The sequence below is a fragment of the Trachypithecus francoisi genome, unplaced genomic scaffold (assembly GCF_009764315.1).
Source record: "Trachypithecus francoisi isolate TF-2019V2 unplaced genomic scaffold, Tfra_2.0 Lachesis_group13, whole genome shotgun sequence".
In the NCBI taxonomy this organism is placed as follows: domain Eukaryota; kingdom Metazoa; phylum Chordata; class Mammalia; order Primates; family Cercopithecidae; genus Trachypithecus; species Trachypithecus francoisi.
In genome coordinates this window covers 15,979,599-15,998,042 of record NW_022681458.1, presented here as the reverse complement: position 1 = coordinate 15,998,042, position 18,444 = coordinate 15,979,599, and the positions used below count along the sequence as shown (strand labels likewise).

General features: G+C 40.0%; 1 protein-coding gene and 1 long non-coding RNA gene across 6 annotated transcripts in view; one reads left to right on the top strand and one right to left on the bottom strand.

Annotated features, from left to right (window-relative positions):
• Nucleotides 1-4,958, top strand: part of LOC117094446 — a 340,510-nt gene extending 335,552 nt beyond the window's left edge. For both annotated transcript variants that reach the window (XR_004441551.1, XR_004441553.1), the window contains one exon: nucleotides 4,252-4,958. This is a non-coding gene — a long non-coding RNA (uncharacterized LOC117094446). The remainder of the gene's footprint in view (nucleotides 1-4,251) is intronic.
• The window catches only part of DOCK10 (dedicator of cytokinesis 10), a 286,919-nt gene that overhangs the window by 163,721 nt on the left and 104,754 nt on the right, over nucleotides 1-18,444 (bottom strand). For all 4 annotated transcript variants that reach the window (XM_033230043.1, XM_033230041.1, XM_033230042.1 and 1 more), the window contains exon 2: nucleotides 12,534-12,653. In XM_033230043.1, the coding sequence (XP_033085934.1) occupies nucleotides 12,534-12,653 (120 nt within the window). The remainder of the gene's footprint in view (nucleotides 1-12,533; nucleotides 12,654-18,444) is intronic.

Below are 18,444 nucleotides of genomic sequence, written 5' to 3'. Positions count from 1 at the left end.
GTGTGGTGTGAATGTGTGTGGTGTGTGGTGTGTGTGTGTGTGGAGTGTATCTGCATGTGTGTGTCTGTACACAGAATGAGTGTGATGTGTCTGTGTGTGGTGTGTATGTGTGGTGTGTGTGTATTTGTGGTGTGAAAGTGTGTGGTATGTGAATGTGGAGTATGTCTGCATGTGTATGTGTGTACATGTGTGAATGGGTGTGATGTGTCAGTATGAGTGTGTATGTGTGGTGTGAATGTGTATGGTGAGTGTTGTGGTATGTGTGTAGAGTGTGTTGTAGAGTGTGGTGAGTGTGTGTATGTGTGGTGTGTATGTGTGGTGTGTATGTGCGGTATGAGTGTGTGGTGTGTATGTGTGGTGTGAATGTGTGTGGTGTGTGTGGTATGTGAATCTGTGTAGAGTGTGTCTGCATGTGTATGTGTGTACACATGTGAATGGGGGTGATGGGTCAGTGTGTGTGGTGTGTGTGTATGTGTGGTGTGAATGTGTGTGGTGAGTGTTGTGGTGTGTGTGGAGTGTGCATGTGTCTGTACACGTGTGAACGGGTGTGATGTGTTGGTGTGAGTTTGTGTGCATGTGCACATGCATGTCGGGAAGCACAGGGTTTGTATCGTATGAAAAAGGAAGAACATCATGTAGATTTAACAAGATCAGAAGATGAAAAACAATGAGAAAACTAGGATCTAGATACATCACTGGTGAAAACGAATGCTCGCCCTAAAGCACAGCTGGGGACTGAGCTCCCTGGGCCACTGCACTTGCTCCAGGATTTGACTGCAGCTGTATGAACAGAGCTCGGAAGAGCTGTGGCTACCAGTTCAAACCAGGCATAGGTGCAAGGAGCAAGCATAGTGCCACAGATGGAACAGGGAGCAGTTGCTTTGCATGAAAAGTAAGATAGAGTCAATGTGGATCTTATTAATTACATTTACATTTTACTTTGTTGTTTTTGTTGCTGTTGAGACAGGGTCTCATTCTGTTGGCCAGGTTGCAGTGCAGTGGTACAATCACAGCTCACTGCAGCCTCGACATCCGGGGCTCAAGTGATCGTGCTCCCCAGTAGCTGAGACTACAGGTGCGCACCACTATGCCTGGCTAATGGATCAAGTGATCGTGCTCCCCAGTAGCTGAGACTACAGGTGCGCACCACTATGCCTGGCTAATTTTCACTCTTTTGTTTTTTGTTTGTAGAGACGGGGTCTCACCATGTTGCCCAGGATGGTCTCCAGCTCCTGGACTCAAGGGATCTGCCTGTCTCAGCTTCCCAAAATGCTGGGATTACAGGCATGAGCCACTGCGCCTGGCCTACATTTGACATTTTTAATTCCTTTAGAGTTCCTTTCTTCATGTTGCTTATTTTATGCTGTTCACTCTGTTAGAAGATAAACAGTAAATAAACTATATTGAAGTTTTGGAGTAGAATATTAAGAACCATGCCTAAATTGAGCTTTGGGGATTATTGCTGAGTTTAAATTATCTGAGATGCCTTTGTTTCCTATTTGGATGGATAATTTACAAATACATGGTGTTACTTGCTTGGTTTCTAGGGAATATTACATATTATAATATACTGGGAACATTAGACATTTTTCTCTCTAATTCAAAAAAAATTCTATATTATGGCCATTATTAATAATTTTTTATACAAAAATGCAAGATAGTCCTCTTTTTCATTTTCCACTAGAGTCTCCATTGCTTTCTTGGCTTTTTAAAAAATACTTTGTCTGATGGAGAGTAGAGTAACATGGCTCAAGATTAAGCTTATAATTAAGTAAAACGTAAATAATAAGATCTGAATTGGCTTCATCATACTTTGCATGTGACAAATCCACTCCCTGTTCCATCTGTGTAGTAAACTCACTGTCCCACTATGATCACTGCTCTGTGACATAATAAAATACAGTGGGCCAGGCACAGTGGCTCACGCCTGTCATCCCAGCCCTTTGGGAGGCTGAGGTGGGCAGATCAACTGAGGTCAAGAGTTCCAGACCAGCCTGGCCAACATGGCAAAACACCGTCTCTATAAATATATATATATATATATATATACACACACACATACACATACACATACATATACATACACACACACACACATGCAAAATAGCTGGGTGTGGTGGCGGGCACCTGTAATCCCAGCTACTTGGGAGTCTGAGTCAGGAGAATCACTCGAACCTGGGAGGCGGAGGTAGCAAAGAGCCAAGATCGTGCACTACAGCCAAGGCATCAACAGCAAAACTCTGTTTCAATAAATAATAATAATAACATGAACACTTAGCTGATTTAAGAAGCTTTATGTTTGTTTGTTTTATTGGTAAGTTTCTGGAATGTAGGCTTGGGTTCCCCGTAACAGTAATCACATGGCTACTAGATTAGTAATGTCCTATAGTTAGATAGGTCCCCAAATACTAAGGGAATGTTCACATCCAATTTATGAGACTGCGAATTCATTCAGGTCGGGTTACAAAAATTGCTTAATCATGTGTACAATGCCTAGAGAGCTCTTGTTATAAAATGATGTTGACTTTTTACTAAATAAGACAACGGGCTGAATCATGCTCTTGGAACCATGTGGTAAATCTAAAACATTATTTTACAATATGTGCAGTTATTGCACATCTAATGTCTTGTGCAGGTTACACAAGGTACAGGAAAGGGGAATGCATGTATAATGCATGCCCATAATGTGCTATTGATTTTAGTTGTATTTTATAATAATACTGGAGTAGTTGTCTGAAAAAGTGCAAGGACAGTCAGGCGCAGTGGCTCATGCTTATAATCCCAGCACTTTGCGAGGCTGAGACAGGCGGATCACCTGAGGTCGGGAGTTCGAGATCAGCCTGACCAACATGGAGAAACCCCGTCTCTACTAAAAAAAAATTAGCTGCGCATGGTGGCACATGCCTGCAATCCCAGCTACTCGAGAGGCTGAGGCAGGAGAATCGCTTGAACCCAGGAGGTAGAGGTTGCGGTGAGCCGAGACGGCGCCACTGTACTCCAGCCTGGGCAGCAAGAGTGAAACTCCATCTAAAAAAAAAAGTGCAAGGACTCCACAAGTTTCCACTTTAAAAACTGTGGCACTTCTCATTTTAGATCTCTTTAATGTGTCTCCACTGAAGCAAAAATGAATTGATCAAATAAGAAGAAAACTATAAACAATCATATTTGATAAGGGTTTTAATATGGTTACAAAGAATTTTTTCTTTTCTGAGAATCAGATGCTTTCAGACCACTACAAATTGTCTTGACCACAGGAGACTTCCTGTTCTCTTTTATAAAACTCTGGTCAACAATTAGTGTAGCTCAATAGCATAAAACGGATCTGAAACTGCAGTGGAACTCAGCTGAGCTTCTCCTTTGGCGGTAGGATTTCATAAGGAGCCTATCTATTGTCCAGAGATCAGGCATTTGGAAATAAAAACTGTCCTGAAATGAGGCATGCAGGCCTGTGTTTATAGTTTCAGGTCCATGAGATTCAGACATCCTCCCTTGCAGCCCTGTCGCTTTCTGGTTCCTTGTAGTCTGCAGTGTATGGTCTTGGGGGTTTTGTAACAGCCACCAATCTGCTGGCTACCCTGGCTACAGAAGACTTCATTCCAAGTACATCAGGACCATCTCTCAGTTGGCCAAAGGTCACTGGAAAAGTCTAAAAAAGGGCTGCTTATCCTATCTTGGGGCTGAGAAAAGCTTCCTCTGACAGTATTGTAGCTTCTACCTGTTCAAAAAGGAGGACAAAATGATGGTGTTTAAAGTAATCAATCAGCCTAAGTTGGGGAGTTATAAGCCTCACAATAAGGATTATTAACTAAAATTTCATGATTCATGACCCCTCAGCATGTGTTTAAAACTGATTTTAACCTAAATTTCTCAGACACTGAGATTGCCTTTTATTCTATTAGAGAATGTCCTTAGATTGCATTAGTTGCTTGAAAAATGTCTTTTACCACATTCAGAAGAGTATTGTGATTTTATCTTCCTTGTTGTTTAAATACATGAGAATATTACTTTAGTACCTGACTTGTGCTTTAAAGGGAAGGCCTTTCTTGTTTTGCTGGGGTTAAACTGTATGGCAAATACACAGTTGTCTATTACTGGATAGTCGTCATTCCAGCCAAGTTACGCAAGAGGACACAGTGTCATAGTATTTTGGTATATAGTAGTGATAGAAGTCTGTAAGAAGAAGTTCAAGGTGTTTTACTCTTGGATTGACAAACTAGTCATTTCACTTCTTTTTTGTGACTTATTTTCCAGGCTCCAAAATGTGTTTCATCTCCTCTAAAGAGGTAAGGACCAAACATTCTACATATGGGAAAATGTGAGCATTAATAGAAACGAGTTGCTCCAACAATATAAAGACACCTACTGCACCAGGACCTCCCCCTGGCAAAGACTCTGAGGGCCATGGTCTGAGTTTACCATCCAAGAAAGCCCAGTGAAGAGGGCTGCCTGCTGCGAGGCCTGCAGACATGGTCTAGGGAAGAGAAATGGACTGAAGAGCGGCCCAGCACTGCCAACTCTCACGGGCTCCATCCCACCTGGCTGCCCGCATTTGTCCTTCAGGACCAGCCTCATTCCTGCACAGTCCCTTTGCCTATGCTCCTCTGCCTCTCCAAAAGTCTTTTTATTTCCTCATTCTTTCAAAATCTCAGGTTTTGTATAGGTGCCAGTTCCTTTTGAAAAGCTTTCTAATTCATCCAACACACATTTCTCTTCCCTAAATGCTATTATTTACTCTCTGTAGCACACATTAAGTCTGCAGCTTACCTTTAGGTCCAAAAGTTATGCTGCTAATGAATTCAGCCAGTCATTTTACCTGTGTGTTTTATTGTTTATAAGCAAGCCACATTATGTCTGCTTTGGGAGTAAAATATAACAACTGTAAAATAACTTTTGCCATGTTCCTTATTACTCCTTTGCTATGTTCCATTCATTCCTTTAAAGAATAAAGTGCTTGTATCCAGATATATGTTTTCATGATTCTTTTGTATCCTTCCTGTGATCACATACACCACCTCTACCCTAATACATAGAACGGCTTTAAAAAAAACCCATCTAATTGAAATATAATTGATATGTCATAAAATTTATCCTTTAAAAGTATAGAATTAAGTGGTTTTTGGTATATTCACAGAGTTGTGCAACCATTACCACGATTTAATTACAGAACATTTTCATCATGCCCAAAAGAAACCCCATATCCACTTGCATTCACTTCTCATTTTCCCATCTCCCCAGGCCACGGCAACCACTAATCTCCTTTCTGTCTCTATGGATTTGCCTATTTTGAACATTTCATATGTGTGGACTATGTGGTCTTTTGTGACTGGCTTCTTTCACTTAATACAATGTATTCAAGGTTGATCTAAATTGTAGCATGTATCAACATTTCATTCCTTTTTATGACTGAATGATAATAACATTCCATTTTATGGATATACCACATTCTGTTTATCCATTCATCAGTTGATGGATTATTTGGGTGATTTTCATTTTGGGGCTATTATGAATAATGCTTCTATGAACATTTGTATCCACGTCTTGTGTGGACCTACATTCTTAGCACAATCAAACACAGACCAGAGTCTCCACATGCATTCTTACTGAAATGAAATAAGCAACTAGAACTGTTTCAGTACAGTACTTACTTTCTAATGGCATCACTCACTGTGGGATTCAGGAAGTTAATATTTCCCCCAACTTGTGTGCCTTCTTTTTCTAAGAAGCATCTGGCCAAAAGCATGCTGTTTAGACAGAAACTAATAGTAAAAGTCAAGGTGCTTATGTTAGATTTCTGTCCTTCCAGTTGCTCTATTTCCTTGAACAATAGTCTTTCCAAATCTTAACTTCATTAGCTTGTAAATGAGAGGAATATTATAACATAGAAAGAATCTAATTCGACAAAGACTATTACTTAACTTTCAAATCGCAATTACAATGTTCTTACATGAACACCAGGAGCCATTTAAAAGCCTGCTTTTCAGGCTCAAAAGCCACAGATTTAAAAGAAGTTGAGATTCTTATAAAATGTTAACCTTTGTCTCAGAGAGAGAGAGAAAAAAAGAAAACTCATGACCTTACTGATTTGCAATTTAAAACATATTCAAGTCTTTCTGCTTCCTCTCCTAGAATGACCCTTGTGGTTGAGTCTAGAAGTCCCCATATACCATCTGCTTTGCTTTTCATTGCTGAAGACATACTATGAAAAGTACAAGCCATTGGTATATTATGATATCCACGATTCTCTGAGTTTTAATAGTAAGCCAGTGAAAAGTGCAGAATGCCTTGGAGTGCCCTGGGACACAATTCTGACCTACTAATATGAAGATGGAATTTGAGAAGATAATGAGACTCTTGGGTGATTGTAGTCATGTGACATAGACTACAATCTTTTGACTTTGAAAATCACACTGCCCAGTGTTGAAAGTGTGACTGTTTAAGTGTAAGGTCTGCTTCTTATTCATATTAGTGTCCTGGATATATACAGCTTAGATCACCAAAGGTAGGCCATGAAAGTAAGATGAAATAGAGTTTTACTGGTGTGGACAATATTGAAGTATAGTTGATAGGCGGTCTTCCTACACAGTGTACAGTCTCACCAGCTTTCAGACATCAGAACTTTCTTAATATGGTTTTGTATTTCCCAGAAATGATCCCATCTCAGGCTTTCTACATCTTTTGCTCAGGAAGAAACTCATTTCTGACTTTCTCAACTTTTTTCCTGCTATTTTGCATCAGCCTCTTCTTAAACGGAATCATTTAACAATATGATTCAGTGTGTCCTTGAAACCATTTTTCTTAGCACTTGCTTTCTTTTCTTACTTTCTTTGCCTACTTTACTGAGTCATACACTTTGGTGACTAAGTTCTTTATTTTTTGTTTTGTTCTAAAGTTTCGATTACTACCAGCTTGAAAAAGAAAGATGAACAAAAGTCGCAAATACAATTATTGAAGCAGTATAAGTTTTTGCAATGAATGGTTTAATAAATACATTGATACTGCTTATTTTAGTGAATCATCAGGACACATGTAGTGCAGAAGTTCATGCTGCTTAGTCCCAGAACCCACATACCAGGAGCACTAGCTTCTACCTGGTGTGCCAAAATAAAGGAAAGTGTTTCTGTGTCAGGCCCTTAACCTGGAAGAAAACTATTTTAATTCCATGTTTGTTAATCTATTGAATGTCCATGAACAAGACATTGTGTTGGGTACTTGAAGTACAGATGTGAACTGATTTGTCCCTTGCCTAGTAACAGAAAGAAAGTGAATGAGTAAGTGAAGAAGTCCACTAAAGTGTTAGAGGGCTGGGTGCAGTGGCTCATGCCTGTAATCCCAGCACTTTGAGAGGCCAAGTTTGAGGCTGCAGTGACTTGCCACTATACTCCCGCCTGGGTAACAAAGCGAGACTCCAACTCTTTAAAAAAAGTGTTAAAAGGAGAAAACTAAGCTTTGTAGATATCAGCTAGGAGCCAGGAACTATATTAGAAGGAATGGGCCTCTTTTAAAAGGGAATCGTGTTCTTAGTGCTGTTTTTTAAGGTGATCTGTTGAGTTGTGCTATAGAGGGAAGTATTTTCCTCACCATTAAACAAAGTCAATGACTTCAGCCTCTTTATTCTCAAGAATTTTGTTTCAGAATAGCCTTTGGTTCCTCAAGGTAGTCAAAGGATCAACATGATGTTATAAAATAGCAATCTAGATGTTTCTGAAAGATAATTCATGAAATAAATATTTATTTTCCATCTGCTTTGTGCCAAGTTCTGCTTTAGTTGCTGAAAATCTTTCAATGATCAAGACAGAAGACGTCTCTGTCCTGCCAGAGGCTACCGTCTAACAACGAGAAACAAGTGACAGAGAAGTGAAAAAGCAAACCAAGATATTTCCCAGTGGTGTTAAGTGTTAGCAAGAGAAGCAGGTGGGGTAATGTTATAAAGTAACTGGCTGTGAGGGCAACGTAGCTCGGAAGTCAGGGATGCTTCTTTGTAGAGGTGACATTTAAACTGAGTTGTGACTGAAAAATAGAAACCAGCTATACAGAGAGTGTAAAGGCCCTAAGAGGGGATGAGCTTGGCAAGCTGGAGGAACAGAAAGAATGCTTGATGTCTGTGCAGTGACTGAGGAAAGCGGGCTAGATGAGAACTCAGAGATCATGGGGAACCAGATGACAGGGGTTATGGGAGGAGCTGGATTTGACTCTTAAGGCAATGAGAAGCCGCTGAGAAGTTTTAGCCGGAGGCATGGCGTTATCTAATTTGTGTTCCTAACAGCTTCCATTGAGTACTGTGTGTGAACGAATCAAAGCAGAGCAAAGAAGAAAGGAGGACCAGTTACAAAGCCACTTCTTGGAGGGGAGGTGTGGTCCAGGCAAATGAGGGTATTTGGCGGTTGGGACAGCAGAGTGAATAGAGAAAAACTTTTAATATATACAGTCACAATGTAAGAATACTGCCTTGGTGAAAAGTAATCTTTCCAGTGTACTAGATACCAGACGAAGTCTCTGATTCTTGTTATTTTTTAACCAGAAGCATTCTAAGTCAACTTGCTTTTTCATCCATAAAAGGGCATGAGCTCCTTAAACACAGCACTTTTGCTTTTCTTGTCAGTCTCACTAGTCTAGGAAATGCTGTTCTATATTCAGCAGCTCGTGGGTGCTGAATAAATATTGATTAAACAAACCGAGTAATGAATCATGTGTGCTGCAAGTGTGGGTGCTTGGTAACGTGGAAACATACGAGTGAGCTGGATTCTCCAATCTGCAGGGCAGAAACTGGATGAAAGACGTTTAGAGGTGGGGGTGGGAAGCTTGGAGCTGCCCCTCTCCTTCCATCCCGGGATGCCTTGGGATTGGAGTGGTCATTCTATGACCACTTCACATTGGCTCAGTGGAGATCGACCCCACACACCCCAGAGGAGCCTCACCCACTGCTCAAGGGAGAGCCAAGGAAATGACATGCTTGCCGACTGCACGGACACTTCCTGTTGGTGCACCACATCCCTAAAATGTGACACAGGCTGTGGGTGAAGCAGGTAACATCAGAGATTTACAGACACGCCTATATTCCACAAAGGGCATGAGGATAAAAACCAAAAACGCATGCAGTTGTACTGTATGTCAGCCAACTTTTTCTGTAAAGCATCGAAGAATAAATCTTGTCTCTGTTGCCACTACTGCAACTCTGTTGCAACCCTGCCTTTGCATCATGAAAGCAGCCACTGACAAGAGGTCAAGGAATGGTGTCCGTGTTCAATAAAACTTTCTTTACAGATATCAGAATTTGAATTTCAGATAATTTTAATGTGTTTGGAAATATCATCTTTTTTCCTTAAGCTATTTTAACAACATTAAAACCATTCTTAGCTCATGGGACATAAAAAATAGGCAGCAGGTCACCCCAGGGCCACCTTGGTGCCAAGTTTGCCAAGCCGTACTCTGTAGAGCAGGAAAAATGAGGCACAATCTCCACATGTTATTCAAAAATGGGCAATTTTATGTAGAGATAACATCTAATACTATCCTTTTGTTTGTCAGTTGCTTAATGCAAATTAAAATTTAGCCATTTGGAGGATGCGACATTTGCTGATAGTAAGGATTACGTGGCATTGAAAATCTCTTGGGCAGAGATTAATTGTGAATGATTCTTTGGACCACACTCCCCACTTCCTCCAGGTCCTATTTTATGTTTTCCACACAGAGCCCAGATGAACTTTTAATATTTAGGAATCCACACTCAGTCCTTTGTTTTCCTTCTTGAAACACTCCTGTGACTTGCCCTTGCCTGTAGTTAGAATAAGATGCAAATGCCTTATCCTGTCCAGCCATACCAATCTCCAGTCTTGGAGTTCTTCAGGGTCTTTGCACCAGCTACCCCTTTAGGCTGAAACACGCCTTCCTCAGCATGGCTGATCCTTTTTGAGAACTCAGAACTCAGCTTAAATGTCGCCTTCTTAGAGAAGCTTGTCCATGGTCACCTAGACCAACGCAGTTCTTACCCTACTCAGATTCTATCATCAGATTCTGCCTGGTTTTATTTTCCTCATATAACTGGTCTCTATCTGAATTATCTGGCAAATTAATTGGTTTACCTTTTTCTTTGGAATAAGTAAACCTTCAATAAGTAAACTCACCAAAAGGTAAGCTCCCTTAGAACCCCAGGTGATTTCTGTCTAATCACTGCTGTCTCCATTCATCGAATAATGCCCAGTATTCAGTATTATACATCATGTATTTGCTGAATGAATAAAGGAAGGAAATGGTTTGGGGTGTGTTATAGAATAGTATGTTTGGAACTATGCTGTCTTTTACCCCAGTTGGGAATGAGGGTGACTGTGTATGATGGGCTGGGATGGGGTGGGAGAGAGTAGGCTATGGCTTTGAGAAATGGGCAAGGACCACATCTTGAAGCAGGCATTGGGTCATGCCGAGGTGATTGTACTTCATTTTGAAGGCAGTCGGGGAGCCACAGAAGGGTTTTAAGCAGCCATGGAATAAAATAGTTCAGTGTATTTATTGGAATGTTCACATTGGAAAAATAAAGAGTTATTCTTGTATTCTCCATTACACTGCTAAGGATGGTAAAGATCAAGGAGTAATCAGAGACATTCCTCAATTTAAATGAGCATGGAAAGATGCCAAAACAATCCAAACTCACTGCAAACTTTACAGTCCATCTACCTGCATCCTCCACTTTCTTTTTGAGCTAGGAGGCCTTGAAGTAGCATTTGACATATTTTTGAAGGATATAACTAGGAGAAAAGATGCTCCTGCATTCATGATTTTTGGTGTTGTTTGACATAAAGAGGCTGTTCAAGGCTGGGCATGGTGGCTCACCCCTGTAATCCCAACACTCTGGGAGGCTGAAATGGGTAGATCACTTGAGGTCCTGAGTTGGAGACCCGCGTGGCCAACATGGCAAAACCCCATCTCTACTAAAATTACAAAAATTAGCCGGGTGTGGTGGCATGCACCTGTAATCCCAGCTACTTGGGAGGATGAGGCAGGAGAATCACCTGAATCTGGGAGGTGGAGGTTTCAGTGAGCCAAGACTGCGGCACTGCACTCCAGCCTGGGTGACAGAGAGACACTCGGTTAAAAAAAAAAAAAAAGAAAGAAGAAGGAAAGAAAGAAAGAAAGAGAGAAAGAAAGAAAGAAAGAAAGAAAGAAAGAAAGAAAGAAGAAAGAAGAAAGAAAGAAAGAGAGAAAGAAAGAAAGAAAAGAAAAGAAAGAGAAAGAGAGAGACAGAAAGAAAGAAACTGTTCATCAGGTTAATCTTCAGTCTGAAAAATGAAAATGAGGATGTGGAATTTTAAAAAATGTGGTTTAACTTTATGCTTGCAGTTTAACTTCCAGTGGCCTGGTCCAACCACGGAAATGAGATTTCTGCACGAGATAAGTCTCTCTCAAAATGTGCCAGCACTCAAGTGGAAGCCGTTTAAAATTTTGAAAAACATTGGAAGAGTTTCTTTCTTCCTATTTACAAATCTGTCTCCTTTCTTCCATGATTCTTCATACTTGAAACAGAAAATCATTAACTTCCATATACCTTCTTTTTCATGAATCCATGGAGGAAGGTGAAAAAAAACCACCCCTTTAAAAGCCTGAAGCCAGACCTGCCCTCAAAGTAAGAGAGAAAATGGAAGTTTGAGGCTGTTTGAGGAATGTGTGGGCACTGAGACCCACGCTCCCTGATAGAGGTCTGCATGGACAACGGCTGTTTCACAGGGGTACCCTTCAGCTGCCTTTTCATTTGCTTTAAGATGTTGAAGTTTGTGATGTCTGAGACTATCTTTCTTTTAGGAAGAGACAGGAAAATTTACTAACTGCTCATTGAGATCTCTGTTTGCATAGTTAGATAACAATTTAAAAATCTTTAAGACCACAAAGTAACAATATGTTATGTTTGGAACATGTGGGTGCTCACCATCCAGAACTTCGTGTTTGTTTCCAACATGAATTTCCTTTTCATTCATTATCTCTACTATCCTCAGAGGCTGTCTATGTGGTAGTGTGCATCTAAAGGGGACTATCTCAGACCTCAAATCTCTCCATGAAGATGTTCTAGCCTACCTTTCTTTGCCCCCAAGTGTCAATATCTCCTTATGAAAGGCAAACCAAGAGTAAGGGTGATTTTTAAGAACTGCATCTTTTGTGCTAATAGAGTCCTGTCTTTGCCATTGGTTGGTTTCAGTTGCTTGGAAGCTTTCAGTTAGAAATGGCTGAGGGAGGAAGTGCTCTGTGGGTCCAGGTAAGGCAGTGGTCAGAAACCCAGACATTGACAGGTACACGAGTACCAGCTGGAACCAGGCTGTGTCCCGGGCCTCCTCCCAGTCCCCAGTGGCCAGTGACTCACTAAGCTTCTGATCTTTCAACTTGAGGGGGCCCTGGGGTACTTTCTATTATTGGATGTGAACTCCTGCTGCAGAGACTGAGATGTAGGGTGGCCACAGGGAGGACTGGACTCCCTGAATCTACACAGAAAGACAACGACCGAATCTGTAGGGCCCTCCTGAATCTAGATGGCTTGAGAAGAGAAGACTTACTGAAAAGTCATCACTGGGGAAGAACAGGAGATCTTGAAGAGGATCATTCCGGTAGGTCTTTTCAAGTTCTTCAATGACAGTCTCATAATCCAAAGGCTCGAGAAGCCTAGGCTTTTCTTGCTGTAGAAAAAGAAAATATGGTATTAATCACTGACATATACCATCTCCCTTTTCTATGCCTGGTTGGATTTCATCTCTTAGTTATCATTGAGGCTTTGACACCGCACAATCCTTTCAATGCAGTCACAGAGACTCCAGGAATGTAGGGCAAAGCCACGTAACTATTATTTCCAGATCTGAAATAATATGAGAAAATCCTAAAATACCTGATATCTCCCTCAGAAATTCAAACTGTTCTTATTAAGTCCCCAAGGTTCACAATACCCAGCCCTATCACATCCTCAGAACAGATGTTTATGTAAATTTTTGTCAACAGGAAGAAAGGCCTTCTGCTTACTTGCTGTGGTTTTATGATAATTATCATCATTTCTTCTGAATTAGATAATTCCTTGTGAGTTCTGCTTGGGTCAATTTGAAAACGTTGGCACCTTGCTAGCAATCAAAGTATCACAGGCAGTCTTGGTTGTCATGAACACATAGATCCTGTGTCAGGATTAATTGCTTGGCTCTGAGCCTCTTTGTCTCTACAGAGACAAGCTAGGTCATTTTCTAATAGAACTGAATGACAGGACTATTATGGATGCAGTGTGGTGAAAATGGATAAGTCTGAAAAAAATAGCCCGATAATCACATTGCATTAGATTCCTGAAGCCAAGAGGGAATGCGCTCCCTTCAAAGAAGCCTCCCGTAGTGCCAAAAATAAAAATAGAGGGAGAAATGTGACTGTTTCATTATAGGGTTGAGGTGTTTGCTCCATTTCTGTTTCACTATAGGGTTGATGTGTTTGCTCCAGTTGTACAGAACTCATATGGTGAGAAAAATGGACCCTCTCCTGCTGCAAAACACAACAAAATCCAAAACAGAAAACCAAAAACACAATCTGAGTCCTCTAACCCTTTTGATGAAGCATTTATGCAACCTAAGTGAAAAGCGATGGTCCTCTGGGTTATTTTGGGACTCCTAGAGGTTTGAGTAGTTCTTAGGAAATTTGAACACTAAAGTGATCTCATAAGTGAAACAAATTATTTTTCTTTTTCACATAAGTGACATCAACAGATACCTTCCCACCCAAACTCTTCCTTCCCCACACTCACACGTGCCACCCTTCCTCATTCTGCAAAGCACACAGATAGCTTTGACTCCTAAGGCTTTTTTTGGAAGAGCTCTTCTGATAAAGCCCTAGAAACTTTCATTGACATTTTAATAAATGCTAATGGGCTTCTCAAAGTAGCAGTCAATATATATTTTGATAATTTTCCAAATATATATAAAAAAAAACAAAATGTGAACATAGTGGGCCAATGGCAAGGATCATCATGTACTCTCTACATTAGAGAAAAAAAAAAAAAACCCAGCTCACTTCACAAATGCTTACGGAAACTAAAGGTAATGCCAGGTGAATATTCTATCTAGAAGGTCTTTCCAGAAAGTGGCTAGTTTAGTAAAAAAGAAATACCTCACACAATATTTGGAGAAAAGAAATTCAGTTGATCAACTTTTTTTTTTTTTTTTTTTTTTTGAGACGGAGTCTTGCTCTGCCGCCCAGGCTGGAGTGCAGTGGCCGGATCTCGGCTCACTGCAAGCTCCGCCTCCCGGGTTCACGCCATTCTCCTGTCTCAGCCTCTCGAGTAGCTGGGACTACAGGCGCCCGCCTCGTCGCCCGGCTAGTTTTTTGTATTTTTTAGTAGAGACGGGGTTTCACCGTATTAGCCAGGATGGTCTCAATCTCCTGACCTCGTGATCGTCCCGTCTCGGCCTCCCAAAGTGCTGGGATTACAGGCTTGAGCCACCGCGCCCGGACTTGATCAACATATTTAATGAAAGAGCTGTGAGACATTGAGTATTTTGAGGCAGAAAATACAGAGATGCTATGGCAAGTCTTGGGCAGTGAAAAAAAGTCTTTCTGGAATTGCTACCTTTTGATATTATTCTTTTTAGATTTATTTTAAGTTCCAATTCCTTATTTCCCAGGCAAAGGTTAATTCCAAAGATTATAGATTGACAGCTCAAAAGGCAAATGCATGTTTCAGATGTTTGGTTTGCCACCCACATTTATTTTCTTTTTAATTGGCTTGTCTTTAAGTCATGGTATTTCACTCCAGTTCAGCTGTAGGCCTCAGTAGTCTTTATCTTACCCTGTAGCATATTACTTTTATATTACCAACTGCTCCCACAGGCCTTCAAGTCTGAAACAGTTGGCTTATTCTGAAACCTGTTTTTCCCCCCATTGAGTGTGTAGGTATCAAATGTAGCAAACGAAACAAAATGTACAGTAAAACCCTCTCAGGAAGCTCTTATGTCTGCCTTAGTTTTGGTTGGTTGTTATGTCCCTAAGAGTTCTTCAGCTGAAGTACATGATGTCCTTTGGTACTTAGAGCAATAGCCTATGATGTGGCTGATAACACTTTTATCTTCTCCCTCCTCACACCAAAATGAGTAGGGATACGAGAGTGTGGTTTTAGTGTGTATTGTCATTCACAGGTTTAAAGGCAAATGACATATGGATGTTCTGAGAGGGTTTCTATAATCGAGTTCTCACTATCTTTTAAATTTTATCACCCATTGGTCCCCAAATCCAGCATTATTTAAGGAGTTGGAGACAAGAACATCTTTCAAAGAAGATCTTTTACTGGGACCCCAATGTTACCTAAAATCAATCCCACCTAAATTGGTACAATAGGCAAATCAGAGTTCCCAAGTCACAAGTTATGAATAAAACCACAGAGAAACTAAATCCTAACTCTCCTTAATATACCCAAATAAAACATATGGCCTGCAAGCATCTGAAGGCATAATTTCAGGTATTCCTTTCAGGCTATGACATCAATTAATGAATGATATTTATTAGGCCTTGCCTGTTTAAGGATATTGCACTGGGGTTATTTTGACATGGGACTGCAAAATCCAGCAGGTCTACTTCATATAATTTACTAAGTTTTGGCCTCTGGAGGAATAGATTGGTGAAGTTCAATCTTCCCAGTGTATTTGTTGATCATTGTGTAACATCCAAGATATTCAATGCATCACAACTTTGGGGACATAAAGTTTAAAAAGAAATAGCAATGATATATTCCATAGTGTCTAGAGCCTGGGATTAGGCCAAAGTTGTCATAGATGCTTTACATATCTGTAATGGCAAGAATCCGGGCTATATAACCAGTAGTTCTCTCTGGAGCAAGGGAGCTGCCTGCTCGGTATAAAGAGACAGATGTATACAAGGATGGTGGGATCAGTTAATTTCTCACTACTGCTCCTTGCAGAGACATTGAGTGAAACTGGCGACTGAGCAGCATTGATTTACAGCTTTAACAAGGGTTGGGTTGTCTCTCTTGAATTTAATGTGCTTGTTTCTTTTGGAAATGCACCAACGGGGATAAGGTATGTGCCAAGATTACTCTGAATTGGCTTGGATTTTTATAGTGCTTTTTACTCTTTCTCTCAAATGAGTAATGAATTTCATTAGCTGTTCTAAAGTCTCTCTGCATGGGGAAAGGCACCCACCAGTACCTGTTATTATGCATCAGGGCTGGTGTTGCACCACAGTGGTAAGAGGCCCTGTTCTTCTTACAGAGAATTAAGAGAGTTGTTTGATCTAGTTCCCCAAATCCACAGCTTTCCTCCAAATCAACTTCACAGCAGAAGAATAGGCTTCTGTCACAAAAACAAATGCTTGTTTCCCATCTACCTGATTTCACTACTGAATGCCAAGACGATTATCGAAGCCTCAAGGTGGTAAAACAATCATCTTTGTAATAGTCTGGGCTACCCAGGGCATCTCAATTGGTTTGAAACAAGCAAGAACAAAGTATTCCACTACAAATATCTGAATTATTTTCATCACTATAATTCAAGATCAAATGGATGAAGAAATGACATTGAAGAAAATAAGCATTTGAAGTATGTAACACTGAAAATTACATGGCTACATTACCAACCTTCATATTCCTCCAGAATAGAAGCACAATCTAACTGAAACATAAGCTAGACTACCCAGCCTTATTTTGGAAAAATCCAAAGTAAAAAGGAGAGTGTGAGTATAAGTTTTCTACGTCAAGATGCAACAGAGAGTTGAACATATACCCTAGAGCCAGAATTCCTGGGATTCCAGTTTTGGCATTGCCACTTATGAGCTGTGGAACTTCAGGCATGGTAATTAAAATCCCCATGCATTAATTTCTCCATGTGTAAAATGGTTTAGTAGGTGCTGCCTCACAGGATTAAATGAGATAATACTTTTTAAACACCTAGAAGAGCCCACACCTATAATCCTCATTACCCAAGTGTTAATAGATAAAGGCTATGAGTTTTTAATGTTCACTAGTCAGGGATTTAAAGCATTAGTATTGTAAATGTAATGTCTACCAAGAGCAAATAGTAGTCACTCAATAAATATTTGTTAAATAAATACATTTATATTATGTCATCGAGATCCAAGAATTCCTTTTCTGGGATTCTATCTTAAAGAAACAAGCACACATATAACCCAAGATTTACACAAGGATGTCTTTACAATATTATCTTTGTAACAAGATGGAGAAAATATAGTCACCCTAATCCAAAGGTATAAGGGAGAAAGGTAGGCTAGTGGAGATTATACCCAATGAGTGAAGACACCAGACTCCAGAGCTGCTGTTCCAAACCAACGGTTTATCTTTTTCAGAGAACTGCATATGGTGGAGATAGGCTTAATGCTGTGATGCACTTTGGGAAGGACATTGGAACTAGGATAGGGGTTGGCATAAATCCATGAATAACTATTAGTACATGCTATAAATAATGGTGCAGTGCATGCCATAAATTTACTGAACGGTTCAATTCTTCAGCAAAGTTAGCGAACTCACAACATTTCGCATATTAATTGGCTTTTCTTTTTGGAAAACACCAAGTGGCTGGAGTTCATGATCAAGATGGCAAGCACTGGTACAGAAGGAAAGACAAAGAAAGGGCACTCGCTACCTCAGAAGGAAAGAGGTTAAGGTTACCTTGACAGTGGTTCTAGATTCATAGCTATTATGACACTAGAGTTTGAGCTCAGAATACCTATATCTCTAAGGGATAGTAAAGGCACAAACTAGCTAAAAATGGGAAACAGTAAATCACCGTGGATAAGAAATAATTAGGAAATTATGGTACATTCATCTTAAGAAACAACACATATCCATTAAAACTAAATTTTTTAAAGTTTGTAATAAAAAGCAAAATTGCTTATGTATTATTGTTCAATAAAGTGGTAACAAATATAATACAACAGAATAATCACACAAGATTTAAGAAATTTAAAGAGAAAAGATTAGAGATATGGATCCTAATATTATCAGTTACGATATTTAGGATTTTGCCATTTGGATTTTTCTGCCCTCTCCAAATTTCTGCAATGAACATGTATTGCTTTCCTCGTGGTGAGAAAATGAACTTGGTTTCTCAAAACTATCATGTGTTCATGGAAACACTGGGGAGTTATTTGATTTTAAAATTGTTTACCCTTTGAAAATCCACCAGAGAGGGAGCCTAGAAAAATCACAGTGAGACTTCACATAGAAGTTCAACCACTAACAGTTTCAAGTAATTAAGAAAAGATACACAAAACCCTGGGGAAAGGAGACCAGGGAAAATAATTACAGATTATATATGTGGTTCTAGAAGCTAATGTCAGCAAAAAGGGGATGTGCAATTAGCAATTTAATAACCAAAATATTTTTCACCTCTGTAGGGAACCATCAACATCTGGTAACTTAAATACTCATGTGTATTGGTCATTGTCACAAAGGATTAGAAATCAGAATCTCTAGTT